The sequence below is a fragment of the Ahaetulla prasina genome, chromosome 8 (assembly GCF_028640845.1).
Source record: "Ahaetulla prasina isolate Xishuangbanna chromosome 8, ASM2864084v1, whole genome shotgun sequence".
Classification (NCBI taxonomy): Eukaryota; Metazoa; Chordata; class Lepidosauria; order Squamata; family Colubridae; genus Ahaetulla; species Ahaetulla prasina.
In genome coordinates this window covers 10,877,944-10,898,430 of record NC_080546.1, presented here as the reverse complement: position 1 = coordinate 10,898,430, position 20,487 = coordinate 10,877,944, and the positions used below count along the sequence as shown (strand labels likewise).

Genomic DNA, 20,487 nt, shown 5'->3' with positions numbered 1-20,487 from the left:
ATTGCTTATTTGTACCCTATGACTATCATTAAGTGTTGTACCTTAGAATTCTTGATGATATTTTCTTTTATGTACACCAAGAACATATGCACCAAAGACAAATTCCTTGTGTGTCCAATCACACATGGCGAATAAAAAATTCTTATCTTATCTTAAAACAGGATGAAGTTTGGTACCAGAGAAATGAAAACGAAACTGTTCTGACTTTCTATTCCAGGAGAAAGCAAGGAGGAACTTCAAATGATTACATTTCCCATCTTAACAGCGTGCAGTAAGTCCCGTCTCGTGCCTTGCGCAATAATTTTGAAATATTTGACCAAGGCAGAATAGACATTGCAATGCCTGGTCAGTGGGGAAAGGTGTGAAGTTCCAGGAAACAGCAATTTGACCCCACTTCTGCAAGGAGGGAAGTAGGGAGAAACAGAATATTGGCCATCACTCCCATAAAATTACATGGAGAAAGGAAAAAAATGTTGTTGGGAGCTGGGGTTTTTTCCCTCCTGTTGAAAAGAAACTAAGAAGAATAATTGATTAATTTTTATTCATTTTTATTATGTATAATTGATTATAACTCAAGGCAATGAACATACTTAATATTCCTTCCTCCTCTTATTTTCTCCACAACAACCACCCTGTGAGGTGAGTTGGGCTGAGAGAGAGAGAGAGAGGGACTGGTCCAAAGTCACCCAGCCGGCTTTCATGCCTAAAGCGGGACTAGAACTCACAGTCTCCTGGTTTCTGGTGTGATGTCTTGACCACTAGACATGGCTTGGGTTAAAATGGGTTAAAATCAGGAGTGGGATTCAGCCGGTTCGGATGAACCGGATGCTAATTTTACATCTGGTTTGCCGAACTGGCAGTTGCAAGGACTGGCTAGCCCTGCCCACCTCACCCTGCCTCTCCCTGCCCAGGAGTCTCCACGTGGCCCGTTTTGGATACCAGGTAAGTGCAGCGCCAGTGAGGAGGCTCTGAGAGGGCAAAAAACAGACCTTCCAGAAGTTCTGGAAGTCTAGAAACAGGCCCGTTTCCGGCCTCTGAAGGGCCTCCAGAGCCGGGGGAGGCTATTTTCGCCCTCCTGGAGGCTCGAGGAAGGCCTCCAAAGCTTGGGGAGGGCAAAAAATGGGCCTTCCCGAAAGTCCAGAAACGGGCCTGTTTCGGGCCTCCGGAAGGCTTCCGGAAGGCCTCCAGAGCCCAGGGAAGTCACCCTCCCGGAGGCTCAAAGAAAGCCTCTGGAGCTTGGGGAGGGTGAAAATGCTCCCCCCCTCTGCCATGGTGCGGGTGGCTGAGTAAGCCACGCCCACCCAACCAGTTGCTAAAATTTTTGAATCCCATCCCTGGTTCAAATGCTGGTATTGGTGCCAGTTCTCAGATCCCCAGTCTTGTTCCTCTGTGGGATTGGAGAATTGAACTTTTTTTTCCCCTGTCTTCCCTCCCTTAAAGTTGTCCTACATTAGACAGTGCAGTATCAAGGAATGTCTTCACCAATCCTTTGGATCTGGTTGTGCTGGAGAGTGGCTAAAAGAGCATTTACCCCCACTCCCAACACTTTCCATTCCAGGACAATATTCCAGTCTGTGAGACAGAAGAAGCAGTCAAACAGCTGCTTCCCTCAGTGCACAAACACAAGGATCCTAAAGACGAAAACATACGAAGAACGGTTGCAGGAATTGCACGTCTAGCTTGATGAAAAGAAGGACTAGGGGAGACATGATAGCAGCCTTCCAATATCTCAGGGGCTGCCACAAAGAAGAGGGAGTCAAGCTATTCTCCAAAGCACCTGAGGGCAGGACAAGAAGCAATGGGTGGAAACTCATCAAGGAAAGAAGCAACTTAGAACTAAGGAGAAATTTCCTGACAGAGCAATTAATAGTGGAACGACTTGCCTCCAGAAGTTCTGAATGCTCCAACACTGGAAGTTTTCAGGAAGCGATTGCAGGAACTGGGTAGGTCTAGTTTAATGAAAAGAAGGACTAGGGGAGACATGACAGCACTGTTCCAATATCTAAGAGGCTGAAACAAAGAAGAGGGAGTCAAGCTATTCTCCAAAGCACCTGAGGGCAGGACAAGAAGCAATGGGTGGAAACTCATCAAGGAGAGAAGCAACCTAGAACTAAGGAGGAATTTCCTGACAGTTAGAGCAATTAATAGTGGAACGACTTGCCTCCAGAAGTTCTGAATGCTCCAACACTGGAAGTTTTCAGGAAGAGATTGCAGGAACTGGGTAGGTCTAGTTTAATGAAAAGAAGGACTGGGGAGACATGACAGCACTGTTCCAATATCTAAGAGGCTGAAACAAAGAAGAGGGAGTCAAGCTATTCTCCAAAGCCTCTGAGGACAGGACAAGAAGCAATGGGTGGAAACTAATCAAGGAGAGAAGCAACTTAGAACTAAGTTCTAAGTTGACTACTTCAGCTTCAATCGCAATATTACAAGAGCAAAAAATAGATTCAAGCTTAACGTCAACCGCTTCAAACTTGATTGCAGAAAATATGACTTCTGCAACAGAGTTGTTAATGCTTGGAACTCATTACCTGACTCCATAGTCTCTACTCAAAATCCCAAAATCTTCAACCAAAAACTGTCTACTATTGACCTCACCCCATTCCTAAGAATAAGAATAAGGGGCGTGCATAAGAGCACAAAAGTGCCTACCGTTCCTGTCCTATTGTTCCCTTTATTATATCAAATTAATATAGCTAATGCATATTCTTTACTTATATATATATATATATATATTTTCTTCATGATACGTTTTTCTTTACTTATGACAATGTTTGTGTATACTGTTGTGACAAAATTAAATAATCAAGGAGAGAAGCAACTTAGAACTAATTAAACAATCAGAACAATTAATCAGTGGAACAACTTGTCTTCAGAAGTTGTGGATGTTCCATCACGGGAGGTTTTGAAGAAGAGGATGGAAAGCTACTTGTCTCAAATTGTATAGGGTCTCCTTCTTGAGCAGGAGGCTGGACTAGAAGACCTCCAAGGTCCCTTCCAGCTCTATTCTGAAAATCAGCCAGGAGCGTGACCACAATTCTGCAATCAAACCCAGATTCTTTTTTTTTTTTTACATCCATCAGGACAAAAGGCAAAAGAAATAAAGCGTGATACAGTTGGTCCTCGACTTATAACCATTCCTTTAGCGAACTTTCAATGTTCCAATGGCACAGGGAAAAAAAGGGGAGTTATAACCAGTCCTCCCACTTATGACTGTCTTAGCATCTCTTACTGCCCTGCGATCAAAATTCAGGTGCTTGACAACTTGAATGTCTTTATGGCTGTTGCAATATCCTAGAATCGTGTGATCCCTCCCCGTTTGCAATCTTCCGAGCCGGCTTCCGACAAGCAAAGTCGACGGAAGATTGTGGATTCCCTTAACGACTATGTGATTCGCTTAACAACCGTAGGGAAAAAACGAGGTCATAAAATTGGGTGCGATTCATTTAACTGCCACCTCGCTTAGCAACAGAAGGGCCAGAGCCATTGCGGTCGAAAGCCAAGGACTACCTGTGATCAGGGGTGGGCTTCAAAAATTTTAGCAAGGGATTCTCTGCCCGGTAGCTGGGTGGGCGTGACCATGGTGGGCGTGGCCTAGTCAGCCTCCTGCACCATGACGGGGGGGGGAGCTTTTTCCCCTCCCCGGGCTCCGGAGGCGTTCCTTGAGCCTCCAGGAGAGCGAAAACGGCCTCCCCAGGCTCTGGAGGGCTTCCCGAACTTCTGGTAGGCCCGTTTTTCACCCTCCCGAGCCTCCATGCACATCCTGCACTTACCTGCATCCAAAATGGGCCGCGTGGGGACTCCTGGGAGAGGAGGGGAGGGGCAGAGGAGGTGGGGCCAGCCAGGAGTGGGATTTGGGGGTTCTCTGAACTGCACAGAAACTTAGCTAGAGGTTCTCCCGAATCCCTGTGAACCCCCAGCAGCCCAGCCCTGCCTGTGATGTACGTTCATTATATCCTGTATATTATGAAGATGTAACAGCAAGGAAAGGACATGGCTGCTTCTGGGCATTACCATTCCCACGACGAGAGAAATATCCCCAAACAATGAAGCTCTTCTCTTTTTGACAGCAAACTGGAAAACTTCCTCTTCGCCACTGTCTTCAAAAATGGCTCCTTTCAGGCTGTTATAAAGTACTTTTTTTTCCTTTTTTTTTTAGCAGCTTGGAATATCTGCAAGAGTCTAGCAGCAGCCCAAGGAAAGTCCCTTCAGGTACCCGGCTATGAGTATGGTATTTGCACCCTCCTTAAGTTTCTTTTTCCTTGCAGCCTGAGAGCAGAAGGAGCAAAGAGCAAACGGTACACAAAACAACACACACCTACCCTTAAAGAAAACCCCTAACAAGTCAGCGGATCCGGTACACAGAACAAGCCATATCATCACCCAATATGTAACTTATGGCTTCTGTCTTGGAATTTCGACCAGCCATTTATCCTTGAACTGTGGGTGGTGCTTGAGTTACGATCACAACTGAGTCCAAAATGTCTGTGGCTAAATGAGACATTTGTTAATAGCGATAGCACTTAAGACTTATAGACCGCTTCAGGGTGCTTTGTAGCCCTCTCTAAGCGGTTTACAGAGTCAGCCTGTTGCCCCCAACAATCTGGGTCCTCCTTTTACCCATCTTGGAAGGACAAAAGGCTGAGTCAACCTGGAGCCAGTCAGGATCGAACTGCTGGCAGTGGGCAGAGTCAGCCTGCAATACTGCATTCTAACCATGGCGTCACCAGGAAGGAGAATGAGAAGGGAATTAAGAGAGAGAGAGAGGGAGGGACGGAGGGAGGGAGAGAGGAAGAGCAATAGAACTTAGACTTATATACCACTTTGCAGTGCTTTCCAGCCCTCTCTAAGCGGTTTACAGAGTCAGCCTGTTGCCCTCAACAATCTGGGTCCTCATTTTACCCACCTCGGAAAGATGGAAGGCTGAGTCAACCTTGAGCCTGGTTGTTGTGGTCCACCAGCAGCCTGTGGAGCTGGCAATGGAGTCAGACAGCGATGAGGCTGAGGAAGAACATGGGCCAGTCCTGAAGGCTGGGGAAGGCCCAGATGAGGGCTCTGCGTCAGAGGCAGAAGTGGGGCCAGGGCCATCAGGGAGTGATGTGCGGACTCCAGAGCCTCCAGAGGCTGACAGTAGTGAGGCAGAGGAACAGGAGGAGCCTGTTCCTAATGCACGCATGAGAAGAGCTGCCAGAAGGCAAGAGCAGCTAAAGCAAAGAGGACGACTCGGGAGTAGGGCCAAGAGATGATTGGCCTCTCCCATAAGGCTTAAAGGACCAGCAACGGCATTTGAGCTCTTTGCCAGAAAACAACGTTGATAGCTTTGTCTTGTTGCATTTGTTTCATATCGGTGTCTTCTGAACGTTTGCCAAGAAAGGCCTCCGGCAGTTTGCCTAATTGGACCAAGGTTGGTGGTAGGACTGAGGAATTGTGCTGGGAGGAATTTTCTTTAATTTAGTTGGACTACGCTGAGAATGAAGTAATTCTCAGCTGTTCGAATAAAGTTTGTTTTTACACTGACTGGGTTTCCTATGACCTACTTGGGCCTGGGTCACAACACTGGTGAGATTTGAACTGCCAAATTGCAGGCAGCCGGCAGTTAGCAGAAGTCACCTGCAGTACTGCACTCTAACCACTGCACCACCAAGGCTCTTGTTAAATGAGCTTTGCTCCATTTTACGACCTTTCTTGCTGTCAACTTCTGTTGTTAAGTGAATCACTGCTGTTGATAAGCTAGTAAAAAGTTTGTCAAGCGAATGTGGCTTTCCCATGGATTTTGCTGGTCGGAAGGTCGCAAAAGGGGTTCACATGACCTTGGGACACAGCAACGGTCATAAATTTGAACCAGTTGCCAAGCATCTGAAAATGTGATTGCATTATCCTGGAGATGCTGCAAAGGTCGTAACTGTGAAAAACGGTCACAAGTCACTTTTTTCAAAGGCCGTTGTGCCTTTGAGTGGTCACTAAAGGAACTGTCGTAAGTCGAGGACTAGCTGTATTGAAAGTGTTTCATAATGATGGCAAGCTGGCCTGCTAAGATTGTACTGACCACTAGAGGGCAGCACATTCCCATGTTGATGGTGGAAGGTTGCTCAATTCATTTCATCCATTTGAAACAGATACAATTTGTTCTGACCTATGGCCACAACTGAGCCCAAAACATCTGTTACTAAGCGAAATGGTTATTAAATGAGTTTTGCCCCAGTTTACGACCTTTCCTTCCACAGTAGTTAGGTCACAAAGTGACTTATATGACCCTATAACTGTCATAAGTATGAAGAAGTTGCCAAGCGGCTGAATTTTGATCACCTGGTCATAGGGAAGGCTGGATCCAATGGTGAAATGTAAAATTGGTTACTACCGGTTCTGTGGGCGTGGCTTGGTAGGGAGGGGTAATGTGACTGGGTGGGCGTGGCCAACTTTTGTTTTTTGTTTTACTTTTAAAAGCATTTTTTTGTACAACCTCTTCGGCCAAAGAGGTTGTAGAAAAAATGCTTTTAAAAGGCTCTGATGATCAGGCAACTCAGCTGGGATTGCCAGAGGAGCCTTTTAAAAGCATTTTTTTTAACAACCTCTTCGGCCAAAGAGGTTGTTAAAAAAATGCTCTTAAAGGGTTCTGACGATCCCAGCTGAGCCGTGCGATCGTCAGAGGCTTTTTTTTTTTACTTTTAAAAGCATTTTTTTCGGCCGAAGAAAAAATGTTTTTAAAAGTAAAAAAAAACCCCAAAACCCTCTGATGATCGTATGGCTCAGCTGGGCATGGGGTGGGGGTGGGGTGGGCAGGGATTTTTGCTACTGGTTCTCCAAACTACCCGCCACCATTGCTACCGGATCACGCGATCCGGTCCAAACTGGGAGCATTTCATCCCTGGGCTGCACCCATCGTAAGAGTGAAAAACGGTCATAAGTCACTTTTTTCATTGCCATTGTAACTTTGAACGGTCACTAAATGAACGGTTGTAAGTTGAGGACCTTCCTGTTCAAGCATTTCAGCACACATACATTCACACCCGCATAAGACTTTGCGGTCTTCACAAATGAATCAATTCAAAAAATAAGATTGGCCTTTGGACCATAGAGGGTTGCTTCTGCGTTAAAAGTGCTCTTTTTAAAAAGTGTGACTCCTGACACAAATATTGCAGGATTTTTTCAGTCTTCAGAGTCTGGCTGGAAGCAATATAAAGGATGGAGCAGAAATAGCATTGCAATTTCCTTCCTTCCCTCTTTCGGAGTGACATTCGAATAGTATTAGAATTAGAATAACAGAGTTGGAAGGTCTTCTAGTCCAGGGGTCTCCAACCTTGGTCCCTTTAAGACTTGTGGACTTCAACTCCCAGAAGTTGAAGTCCACAAGTCTTAAAGGGACCAAGGTTGGAGACCCCTGTTCTAGTCCAACCCCCTGCTCAGGCAGGAAACCCTATACCAGTGATGGCGAACCTTTTCATCACTAAATGCTGAAAAGGGAGCGCGTGTCTGGGCCGCTACCCGGAAGAGGAGCTGCCCAGGGCACATACGAGCACCCGAAAATGAACTTCCGGTTTCTGGCGCTTGCATGCATGCCAACTAGCTGGTCTTCTAGGTTTCTGGTGCTCATGTGCTTGCGACGATCAGCTGGCTGGTGCACATGCTCACTCAGGAAAACGGAAGACCAGCTGTTCTAATTTCCGGCCACTGCCACATGCAAAAAAGGCCAGCTGATCGTTGCACGCGCATGGGGAAACAGGGTCATGATTGGGGCGCAAATTACGTAGGGTCACTTGGGAACATGCCAACATGAAGCTCCTAATAAATAACTGGATTTCTTTTGAAGCTTGGCTAGAGGCTCATGATTTATTTAGGGCATGCGTCGGAACCCTCACACACTAAGGTTGTTAAGCGAACCATGCGGTCGTTAAGTGAATCCATTGACTTTGCTTGTCGGAAGCCAGCTGTTAAGGTGACAAAGGGAGATTGCGTGGCCCACATCCCTCCGTCATAACTATTTGCCAGTTGCCCAAGCAATTTTGACCAATGCCACCTTGCGGAGGCCCTGAATCGTTGTAAGTGTGAGGACCAAGTCGTAACTCAGCGCTATTGCAACTTCAAAAGGTCACTGAAGGAATGATTGTAAGTTGAGGACTATCTGTGTTTATCTTTTAAATATTTTAGATGAGAGAGAGAGAGAGCAGTTATGTAAGCTTACGATGGCTAAGTGTTTATATTTAGTTCATCTCAGGAACTCAGACCTTCTAATTTCAATAACATTTCTGCAGAATTTGAAAAGGAGAAGTTTTTGCATTTAACAGCAGAACGATTTCTTCCATGTTTTCAGTTATCAGAGAACTTTAATGTGTGTGTTTTTTTAAATTTTATTGATGCATTTTTCTTTAACGTAGATAAGTGCTTAGTAAACAGTGTATTTGTCTGGGTCAATTTACTTATAAATAATAATAGTAATAATAATATCATTTACTTGTACATAACGGTATTCTTCCAACTTCTAATTTCTACCTCTATTGTCTAACCATTGGTAAAACAAATCCCATGCTAAAAATATTCTGTATCTTTTTTATCCTTTGTCTTTAATGTTAACCTATCTATTTCTGCACAGTCTAACATTTTTTAAAATTATATTTTCATCTGTAGGAATTTCCTCATTTTTCCAGTGTTGTGCAGATACAATTCTCACTGGTGTCAAATCATATAATATTAAAATATATGTTCCCTTTGTCATATCCTTCTGGTAATATACCTAACAAAAATATTTAAATCTTTAAAGATTGGACAATTGTTTGTCTGAAATGGAATGGAGTTTCCTGCCTGAGCAGGGGGTTGGACTAGAAGACCTTCAAGGTCCCTCCCAACTCTTGTTATTCTATTCTATTCTATTCTATTCTTATTCTTAACATAACATAATAACTGAGTTGGAAGAGACCTTGGAGATCTTCTAGTCCAACCCCCTGCCAAGGCAGGAAATCCTACACCATTGCAGACAAATGGCTATCCAACATTTTCTTAAAAATTTCCAGTGTTGGAGCATCCACAACTTCTGCAGGCAAGTTGTTCCACTTATTGATTGTTCTAACTGTCAGGAAGTTTCTCCTTAGTTCTAAGTTGCTTCTCTCCTTGATCAGTTTCCACCCATTGCTTCTTGTTCTTCCCTCAGGGGCTTTGGAGAACAGCCCGACTCCCTCTTCTTTGTGGCAACCCCTGAGATATTGGAACACAGCTATCATGTCTCCCCTGGTCCTTCTTTTTATTAAACTAGACATACCAAGTTATTCTTTTCTGTTCTATTCTTATTCTTATTCTTATTCTATTCTATTCTATTCTATTCTATTCTATTCTATTCTATTCTATTCTATTCTATTCTATTCTACTCTACTCTACTCTCTTTCTCTTTCTCTTTCTATTCTATTCTATTCTATTCTATTCTATTTCTATTCTATTCTATTCTATTCTATTCTATTCTCTTCTCTTTCTCTTTCTCTTCTCTTTCTATTCTATTCTATTCTATTCTATTTCTTATTCTATTCTATTATTCTATTCTATTCTATTCTATTCTATTCTATTCTATTCTATTCTATTCTATTCTATTCTACTCTACTCTACTCTCTTTCTCTTTCTCTTTCTATTCTATTCTATTCTATTCTATTCTATTTCTATTCTATTCTATTCTACTCTACTCTCTTTCTCTTTCTCTTTCTATTCTCTTTCTCTTTCTCTTTCTATTCTATTCTATTCTATTCTATTCTATTCTATTCTATTCTATTCTTATTCTACTTAAAAACTATGGCAATAAAAATCACAAAATGGAGCAAAACTCATTTAACCACTGTCTCCCTTAGTAACAAAAATTTAGGCCTCAGTTATGAACATACGTCGAGACAAAACTAGGACTATTTTTGCCACAGAATTTTTTTTTATTGATCTAACTCACACAGAAATACAAATTTTGTCATTCTCACACACTACACCTATTCAGATTCCAGCTTGCATGTTCACATTGCTTCCAGATTTCCAAAAGTCCAAACCCACTCTTTTAACAATCATTTCAGGACAAATTAGACACAATACAGCAGAAATGCAGGAAGATTCACATTTTGGGATGGCTGGGTCACGGGTGCCTTGGATTTTCAAGGACCCGTCAAACGTCATTTCAAGGAAAACGTTGGCGTCCATTCCTGTAGGGAAAAGAGAGAAGAGTGTATAGTGGTTTGCCATGAAAATGGAGCAGCAACGAACTGGGTTGACAAATTCAGATAGTCCTCGGCTTATGGCCACAATTCAGCCCAACATTTCTGTTGCTAAGCGAGACAGTTGTTAAGTGAATTTTGCCTTTCTTGTCAAGAATCAGTGTTGTTGTTAGGTGAATCCCTGCAGTTGTGAAGTTAGTGACACGGTCGTTAAGTGAATTTGGCTTCCCCATTGACTTTGCTTGACACGAGGGCGTAATAGGGGACCACAGAATTAAAGAATTTACAGGCGATCGTTGACTTACGACCCCAATCGAGCTCAACATTGCTGTCCCTAAGTGAGGCATTTATGAAGTGACTTTTGACAAATGTTACGACCGTTCTTGCCACGGTTGTTAAGCGAATCGCTACAGTTAAGCCCATAACGTGGTTGTTAAGTGAATTTGGCTTCCTCATTGACTTTGCTTGCCAGAAGGTCGCAAAAGGAGATCACATGACCCCGGGGACAAAGCTACCGTCATAAATATGAGACAGTTGCCGAGCTTCTGAATTTGGATTACATGACTATGGGGGATGGTGTGTGAAAAATGGCCCTATGTCACTTTTTAAAGTGCTGTTGCAGGGGTGAAATGCTCCCGGTTCAGACCGGATCGCCCAATCTGGTAGCGATGGTGGCAGGTGGTTTGGGGAACCGGTAGCAAAAATCCCTGCCCCCCCCATGCCCAGCTGAGCCTCATGATCATCAGAGGTTTTTTGTTTTTTTTACTTTTAAAAGCATTTTTTCTTTGGCCGAAAAAATGCTTTTAAAAGTAAAAAAAAACCTGATGATCGCGCGGCTCAGCTGGGTGATAGCCAAAAAACCGGGGGGGGGGGAGTCTGTTTTTCCCTGAAGCCTGCTGGGAAGAAAAACGGACTCCCCCCCGTTTTTTGGTTTGCCTAGCAGGCTTCAGGTAGGCTGGGAGGGAAAACGGGATGTTGGGGGTCGTTTTTGAGAGAGAGAGAGAGAGAAAGGAGGGAGAAAGGCAGGGAAGGAAGGAAGGAGTACAAACCTGGCACTAGACGCAGCTTCAGAGGATAATCCAGGGCTGGAAGGGACCTCGAGGTCATCTAGTCCAGGAGTCTCCAACCTTGGTCACTTTAAGACTTGTGGACTTCAACTCCCAGAATTCTGGCTTTGCTGGCTGAGGAACTCTGGGAGTTGAAGTCCACAAGTCCTAAAGTGACCAAGGTTGGAGAACTCTGATTTCTAGTCCTACCTTGCTCCAGCAGGACATTGTTAATGAGTTTCTGTCTTTTGACCTCCCCAGTCACTTGCTTACATAGCCATGCCCACCCAATCACATGACACCCCTCCCCACCAAGCCACGCCCACGGAACCGGTAGCAAAAAAAATTAGATTTCACCCCTGTGCTGTTGTAACATCGAACGGTCGCTAAATGAACCGTTATAAGTTGAGGACGTGGGAATTCTGTACCTGGGAATTCCAGGGCTATGGGCCAAAACTGTGAAGCTGAACATATTTTCCGACGTCACTCTTTTCCAGAAAAATGAAAGATACTGCTTGGATGCCTCCAGCACCAGAAACCAAGCACCAAGTTTAAAGCATTTTGATTTGACTTACACATTTTCTATCATGTTCAATAAATTGTTCACCCATTTGGCTCCGGGATCAACGCAAACTTTCTGCTTGTTCTTCAGCGTGATTCTGGAAAGCAAGCAAATTGGGAGAGGTGAATTTCCCCCCAGAAAATAATAAATCTGCCTGTGGGAAGGAGTTAGCTGGAGCTACAAAAATTAAGGAGCATGTTAGCATGTCCAGCATGTTAGCAACAAATCAGAGAAATTCTTGCTTTACTGTAGCTGTGGTGACAATTTAACTTAAATCTGAGGCAAACGAGAAAACCTACTAAAAATACATCTTTATCACTTTTATAATAGAAAAGGGGAAATTTGATAAGGTGGCTACGATGTTGGATTTTGGCTATTAAGCGCCCCTAGTCACGGTAATCCAAAGGGATGGGTGTTTTAAAAAGTCACAATGGTTGCAACTGCACAATTGAAACTTTGATCCTTTTCAGATGCATTGCGAGACACACACACACACACACTCAAAAAACCCTTCAATTTAACTATGTTTAAAGCATCAACTTTTTGGACATCCCTCCCCAAAATGAGCTTTTAAAAGTAAAGAAAAAAAGCCTCTGATGATCTGCGCAGCTCAGCTGGGATCATCAGAGTCTTTTAAAATATTTTTTTCTACAACCTCTTTGGTTGAAGAGGTTGTAGAAAAAAGGCTTTTAAAAGGCTCCTCTGATGATCCCAGCTGAGTTGCCTGATCGTCAGAGGGTTTTTTTTCTTTTAAAGGGAAAAAAAAGCTTTTAAAAGAAAACAAAAGCCTCTGACGATTAGGCAACTCAGCTGGGATCGTCAGAGCCTTTTAAAAGAATTTTTTTTACAACCTCTTTGGCCAAAGAAATGGAAAAAATGGTTTTAATAGGGGAAAAAAAAAAGTTGGCCACGCCCACCCAGTCATATCACCCCCTCCCCCACCAAGCCACGCCCACAGAACCTGTAGTAACAAATTTTACATTTCACCCCTGTCTCCTAGGTAGGATACTGTTGCAAGATCCAATCTGGGTTTAGTCACTAAATGAACTGTTTTAAGCCGAAGACTGCTTTGTATCAATGATGTCAGTCAAATTTGTTTAAAATCTCCTTTGAGTTCAGCTTCTGGTGAAGCAATGGTCTACTTGTTCCTTCTTTGAGGGTATTTTCTTCTTAGTACCCAGTCTGTCTACTGCCTGCAACTTCTTGCTGGACTCCTTTCCAACCACTAATCATAGCTGACTGGGGTTACCCTTTAAAACAGTGGTCCTCAACCTTTATAGTGCTGCGACCCCTTTAATACAATTCCCCATGATGTGGCGACCCCTTTAATACAATTCCCCACGATGTGGCGACCCCAACCGTAAAATTATTTTCGTTTTGAATTTATCGTGCCTGAAGCCATATTGGCTAGCGATCTGAACTGCTTGCGATTGCCTTGAGGACGGAGGCATTAAAGCGGAGACTCCTCCCCTATTAAGTTTATCGTGCCTGAAGCCAGATTAGGCTAGCGATTGGGAGTGATTGCAGCTGGCTTGAGAGGGAGAGATCAGAGCAAAGATTTATCTCTTTTTTAATTCATTGCGCCTGAAGCCGAATTCGGCTAGCGATTTGAAGAGCCTGCAGCTGGCTTGTGGAGTCAACCATTGGAGCGCGATTCTTCAACTCGCAAGTATACTTCCCATATTTCTGATGGTCTTAGGCGACCCCTGGCAAATCGTCATTCGACCCCCAACGGGGTCCTGACCCACAGGTTGAGAACCGCTGCTTTAAAAGATCAGCCAAGGTCAACTAAGGTCTAGATGCCTCCTATAGATGCTTCCATAGATTGCATGGAGCTTATTTTCGAATAAAGCTTGCAAAATAAGCTCCTCATCTGGTTCAACTGCCCTTAGTTATCCCTCATTTGGCTTGGGAAGAGACAGCATGACTTAAAACAGCACTGAGGGCTGTGGGATGCTGGGAATTGAATTGATCCACATATTTTCAAATTGCCAAGGCTGAGAAACACCGATTTACATAGCAGATAGACAAGGACTAGCTGACTTGTAGCACAGGGATCTCCAAGCTTGGTCCCTTTAAGACTTGTGGACTTCAACTCCCAGAGTCCCTCAGCCAGCAAAGCTGGCTCCACAAGTCTTAAAGGGACCAAGGTTGGAGATCCCTGTGCTAGAAGACAGGGAGAAAAAGGCCCAGAATAAAAATGCCCAGAATCTAAATTTTACATCAACCCAAAGTAAACTTACATGATTTCCATTTTTTTGCAGGCAACTCCGGCTGGAAAGAGCTCGACTCTTGCATATTTTGCCGGACGAATGAAGGTGCTGGTGACTCTGACGCATTTGCAGCTTAAATTCAGCGGGTCGAAGATAGCTGTGTAATTTCAGGAAAGAGTAGATAGTTCATTTTAGATGCACCACGGGGTATTCAAAATGCTAATCCACGGTTTCATGGCACTTGCAGCTTGCCGTACCATCTCTGCAACATGGCTCAAAACCTAAACTTTGCTTTTGGCAACATTTTAGTAAAGTGGGTGAGTAAATCACAAATCACAACAAAATTCAGTGCCAATTAGGCGATGAATTGTGAGGATCACTTTAAAAAAAGCTTAGTGCATATGCAGCTAAATTTTATGATTTCCAGCACCAGGTTTCTTCCAGAATGTTTCTAGAAGGATAGGATAGGATAGGATAGGATAGGATAGGATAGGATAGGATAGGATAGCATAGCATAGCATAGCATAGCACAGCATAGCATAGAATAGAATAGAATTAACAGAATTGGAAGGGACCTTTGAGGTCTTCTAGTCCAACCTCCTGCTTAGGCAGGAAACCCCATACCATTTCAGACAAATGGCTATCCAAATCTTCTTAAAAACTTCCAGTGTTGGAGCATTCACAACTTCTGGAGGCAAGTCGTTCCACTGATTAATTGTTCTAACTGTCAGGAAATTTCTCCTTAGTTCTAGGTTGCTTCTCTCCTTGATTACTTTCCACTCATTGCTTCTTGTCCTGCCTTCAGGTGCTTTGGAGAATAGCTTGACTCCCTCTTCTTTGTGCCAGCCCCTGAGATATTGGAGGATTACTATCATGTCACCCCAAGGCCTCTTTTTCATTAAACTAGACATACCCAATTCCAACAATCCTTCTTTATATGTTTTAGCCTCCCATCCCCTTATCATCTTTATGGCTTTGTGGCTTCTAGTTTTCTTAAAACTAGAAAAAAAACCAACCCGTTGTTTTCATGACAGCTGACAATAGGATTATTGGAATGAACTTCCCTGAGATTTTTTTTTTAAAAGTCCCAGTTTTAGGGAATTATTTGTAGTGAGGAAGTCTGCTCTCTAGTGTCCAGCTGAAGTTCAGCTGCCCTTCCTTCTTGTGCAAAAGGAAGAAGATTTCAATCAGATCTCATTGGACGTGTTCAGTCGGCTTCCAGAAAGCAATGGCCAGAGGAGTGAATGAGAAACTCATCCATTTCCCAGTTTTTGCCAGCAAAACATCGGGCACTATCTAACAAAATGAAACTCAACAGTGAAAAAAGTAAGGTTCTACATTTAGGCCAAAAAAACAAAATGCACAGGTACCTTGCTCAATAGTAGTAACTGTGAGAGGGATCTTGGAGTCCTAGTGGACAACCATTTAGATATGAGCCAGCAGTGTGCAGCAGCTGCCAAAAAAGCCAACACAGTTCTGGGCCGCATAGACAGAGGGATAGAATCAAGATCACGTGAAGTGTTAGTGCCACTTTATAAGGCCTTTGTAAGGCCACATTTGGAATACTGAATTCAGCTTTGGTCGCCACGATGTAAAGAAGATGCTGAGACTCTAGAAAGAGTGCAGAGAAGAGCAACCAAGAGGATTAGGCGACTGGAGGCTAAAACACATGAAGAACGGTGGCAAGAACTCGGTATGCCTAGTTTAATGAAAAGAAGGACTAGGGGAGACATGATAGCAGTGTTCCAATATCTCAGGGGTTGCCACAAAGAAGACCGAGTCAAACTATTCTCCAATGCATCTGAGGGAAGAACAAGAAGCAATGGGTGGAAACCAATCAAGGAGAGAAACAACTTAGAACTAAGGAGAAATTTCCTGACAGTTAGAACAATTAATAAGTGGAACGACTTGCTTGCAGAAGTTGTGAATGCTCCAACACTGGAAATTTTTAAGAAAACGTTGGATAGCCATTTGTCTGAAATGGTGTAGGGTTTCCTGCCTGGGCAGGGGGCTGGACTAGAAGACCTCCAAGGTCCCTTCCAACTCTGATATTATTATTATTATTATAAATAACCATTATCTCTTAGGCACCTCCTAAATCCTCCGACCTATCCTGCACAGGGTTTGTCAGGCTAAGAGGCTGTGCTGAGATTCCAAAGGAACAGAACAGATTAACAGAGTTGGAAGGGACCTTGCAAGTCATCTAGTCCAACCCCTCCACCCAAGCAGGAGACCCTACACCATTTCTGACAAATGGCTGTCGAATCTCTTCTTGAAAGCTTCCAGGAATGAAGCTCCCACAACTTCTGAAGGCAACTTCTGTTCCATGGGTTGATCGTTCTCACTGTCAGAAAATTTCTCCTTATTTCTAAGTTGAATCTCTCCTTGGTTAGCTTCCCTCCACGATTCCTTGTCTGGCCTTTGGGTTCTTTGGAAAGCAGGTTGACCCTCTCCCTTAATTTACACATCAGTTTAATTGTCACTCATGCCAAGCATTCCACATAGATTACCAAGGTGCATAAAAATTAATATATAAAATTCTGAACCTATTTAACATTCTAAAACCATCAATGCTATTATCAGGATGAAGGATTTATTTATTTTATTAAGCCCATGGCACAAAACGCTAAAAAACACATCATCATTGTATCCCCAATGAGCAAACATGAAACTATGCTATTTACACATTCAAAGGCAGGCTATTTATACAGTTGGTACATGATGGAGAGTGAAGCAAAAGCGAAGGAAGAGAAAAGCTCAGGAGTATACTACTTACTTGCACTAGTGAGGTGGCAGGCAATAAGCAAAACAGAAAACCCAAGGAAGACACGGTTACTCATTCTGGCTGTAGAAGACGACTCACGCTGCTGTCTCAAAGCTCACCCAGATGGATTTGTGGTGCCCAGCCATCGCCAATTTATTTCCTAGATCCTTCACTACACGTCACCAGCAAAGGGCTATTTTGGGAAAACATGCAAAATTGCATCACGCACCATTTCCCACACATTTCCCTCAGAATTTGCAATGCTGAGCTTTGCAATTTGATAACCGGACCAATTCTTAATTTAGGAATTGAAGAAGCAGCACTGAAAGAATAAAGAAACTATTCTTGAATTCAAAAGGTAAATATAACGTCTGTTAAAAAAAAAACCAAAAACCCCAACAACCCAGAATTGAAACTTAATATTACCTACAGCACCGCAGGTAGTCCTGAACTTACAGTAGTGGCCAAAATTGTGGAAACCTTTTGGGAAAAGTGTATTTTCTAAAACTAGCTAATAACACCACTTTTTGGGAGGAGTAGTACCATAAAATTATATATCAATGGAAAGATAATTTAATCAGGAATGTAATGCAATAACTTTTATGGAGGATTTGCTATTAGAATTTCTCCTTAGTTCTAAGTAGCTTCTCTCCTTGATTAATTTCCACCTGTTGCGTCTTGTCCTGCCCTCAGGTGCTTTGGAGAATAGCTTGACTCCTTCTTCTTTTCCTTAAACTAACATATGCAATTCCTGCAACCGTTCTTCATATGTTTTAGCCTCCAGTCCCCTAATCATCTTCGTCGCTCTTCTCTGCACTCTTTCTAGTCTTTCTGCATCTTTTTTACATTGTGGTGACCAAAACTGGATGCAGGATTCCAAGTGTGGCCTTACCAAGGCCTTATAAAGTGATATTAACACTTCACGTGATCTTGACTCTATCCCTCTGTTTATGCAGCCCAGAACTGTGTTGGCTTTTTTGGCAGCTGCTGCACACGGCTGGCTCATATCTAAATGGTTGTCCACTAGGACTCCAAGATCCCTCTCACAGTTACTACTATTGAGCAAGGTACCACATATCCGGTACCTGTGCATTTTGTTTTTCTTGCCTAAATGTAGAACCTTACTTTTTTCACCGTTGAATTTCATTCTGGATTTGTATTTCCCTCTGACGAGATTCCACCCATTGCTTCTAGTCCTGCCTTCAGGCGGCTTGGAGAATAAATTGACACTATCTTCCCTGTGACAGCCCCCCCGCCCTGCCTTCAAGTTGGGACGATGTTATCACCCCCCCAGCCTTTTCTTCATTAGGCTAAAGAGACCCAGTTCCTTTTATCCGTTCATCAAGGGACCCCCTGGTCATCTTTTGATCATGGATCGTGGTCTTACAGACCAGCTTCCTTGCTCTTGAAATTGCAGACTGTTTTCATTTTCAGCTATCAGAGCACTGCAAGTATCCTGAGCGGTGAACTGTCCATTTCAGATGGAACTTGACCATTTGACCTGTCTACCTCCTCCTCCTTCTGCCTCAGTCGTTGAAGCATCAAACTCGGATGATCTGATTATTTGCTAGATTTGCTAGACCAATTCTCAAATACAGCTCGCCTGTCTGGAACCCACACCTTATTTTGGATATTAATACAATTGAACGTGTCCAGAAATAGTTTACAAGCAGAGTTCTCCATTCCTCTGATCGCAACAAAATGCCTTATGCCACCAGACTTGAAATCCTGGGTTTAGAAAATTTAGAATTCCGCCGCCTTCGGCATGACCTGAGTATAACTCATAAAATCATCTGCTACAATGTCCTTCCTGTCGAAGGCTACTTCAGCTTCAATCGCAACAATACATGAGCACACAATAGATTTAAACTTAATGTGAACCGTTCCAATCTTGATTGTAGAAAATATGACTTCAGTAACAGAGTTGTAAATGCCTGGAATGCACTACCTGATTCTGTGGTCTCTTCCCAAAATCCCCAAAGCTTTAACCAAAGACTATCTACTATTGACCTCACCCCATTTCTAAGAGGTCTGTAAGGGGTGTGCATAAGAGCACCAGCGTGCCTACCGTTCCTGTCCTAATGTTCCTTTGATTGTATCCAATTTGTATGGTTATTTCATGCTTATAGTTATATATACTGTTGTGTTTGACAAATAAAAAAATAAAATAAAATAAATAAAAAATTATTTAAATCGTCACCTTAAGGGATGTCCTCAAAGTCAGTCACTGGTTGCATTGACCCAAACATTGTCCTTGGTTATTCCTTCTTGACTAGAGATTTTTATTTTCTGAGTAGCAACCAGAATAACAGAGAGGACCTTGGAGGTCTTCTAGTCCAACCCCCTGCCTAGGCAGGAAAACCTACACCACTTCAGGCAACCGGTGGGATCTTCTGAGTGAGAAGGTCCCATTCCAGTCCATTTTGCTGAAGCTAAGATGTCATTGGGAAGCTGATTTATTTCATTGCTCACTACACCAGGGGTCTCGAACCTTGGTGCCTTTAAGACTTGTGGATTTCAACTCCCAGAGTTCCTCAGCCAGCTTCGCTGGCTGAGGGACTCTGGGAGTTGAAGTCCACAAGTCTTAAAGGGATCTGTTGTGTCTCGTCCAATCTCACCTCAGCCGGGGTCTTCTTATCTGCTTCCGAACACGGAAGAAGAAATACCTCCAGCCCCCAGCCCTGGCTCCATGCCCAGACAGGCTGAAGAAGAAGAAGTACCTCCAGCCCCCAGCTCTGGCTCCATGCCCAGGCAAACGGAGCAACTAGACCCCTCCCCCTCCTCCACAGCATGTGAGCCTGAGGAAGGTTTATTACCAACAGCTGCCGACTGGAGTGACCCTCGCGTCAGAAGACTTGATAGGCGGAGGCAACAGAAGGAAGGAGGCAGGCCTGGATAAGTGCTGAGTCATGGAGCCACACCCCATGGCCTATATAAAGGATCTGCTTTCTGGCATTCTCTGAGTCAGGCAAAGTCTAAACATATCTTGCTGAAGTCACTTTCTGGTCTCCTGCCTGCCCTGAGGACTTTGCTAGGACTTTGGCAGAGCTGCAGAGGCACGCCTGATTCGGATTTCCCTGACCCGGCCGTCAGCGGAGGAGTGAGACACGACAGGACCAAAGTTGGAGACCCCTGCACTACACTGAGCTTCCCATTTTCACGCATTTTATGCTTCATGTTCCCACTGTAGTTCTGTTTTTGCCACTTTGTACAGCTACTCCTCAACATACAAGAAGTTCATTTCCTGACCGAAGTTACAACGGCACGGAAAAAAAGTGACTTATGACCGTTTTTCACACTTACGACCGTTGCAGCATCCCCATGGTCATTGTGATCAAAATTCAGACGCTTGTCAACGGGCTCCTATTTATGACCGTCGCAGTGTCCAGGGGTCACGCGATCCCCTTTTGCGACCTACTGACAAGCACAGTTAGTGGGGAAGTGAGATTCACTGAACAACCGTGCGACTCACTTAACAACTGCATAAACGCGAAGAAGTCGTCAATCTCATTTTTTTCAGTCCCGTTGTAGCTTTGAATGGTCACTAAACGGAAGGTTGTAAGTCTAGGACGACCTCTACAAAACGGCCAAGAGTCCGAAATTCGACCACGTGACCTTGAGGATGCTGCAACGGTCGTAAGCGTGAAAAACGGTCATAAGTCACATTTTGCCCCCGGTGCTGTTGTAACTTTGGAAATGGTCACGAAAGGAAAGGTTGTGCAGTAGCGGC

General features: G+C 43.7%; 1 protein-coding gene across 1 annotated transcript; it reads right to left on the bottom strand.

The window, feature by feature from the left end:
• Nucleotides 1-9,816: 9,816 nt before the first annotated feature.
• LOC131203491 (alveolar macrophage chemotactic factor-like) lies at nt 9,817-16,897 on the bottom strand. Its single transcript, XM_058193798.1, has 4 exons — nt 16,770-16,897; nt 14,024-14,150; nt 11,794-11,877; nt 9,817-10,160 (listed from the first exon to the last, which is right to left on the bottom strand). The coding sequence occupies exons 1-4, from the start codon at nt 16,831-16,833 to the stop codon at nt 10,136-10,138; spliced, it is 300 nt and encodes a 99-aa protein (XP_058049781.1). The 5' UTR covers nt 16,834-16,897; the 3' UTR covers nt 9,817-10,135.
• Nucleotides 16,898-20,487: the final 3,590 nt, after the last annotated feature.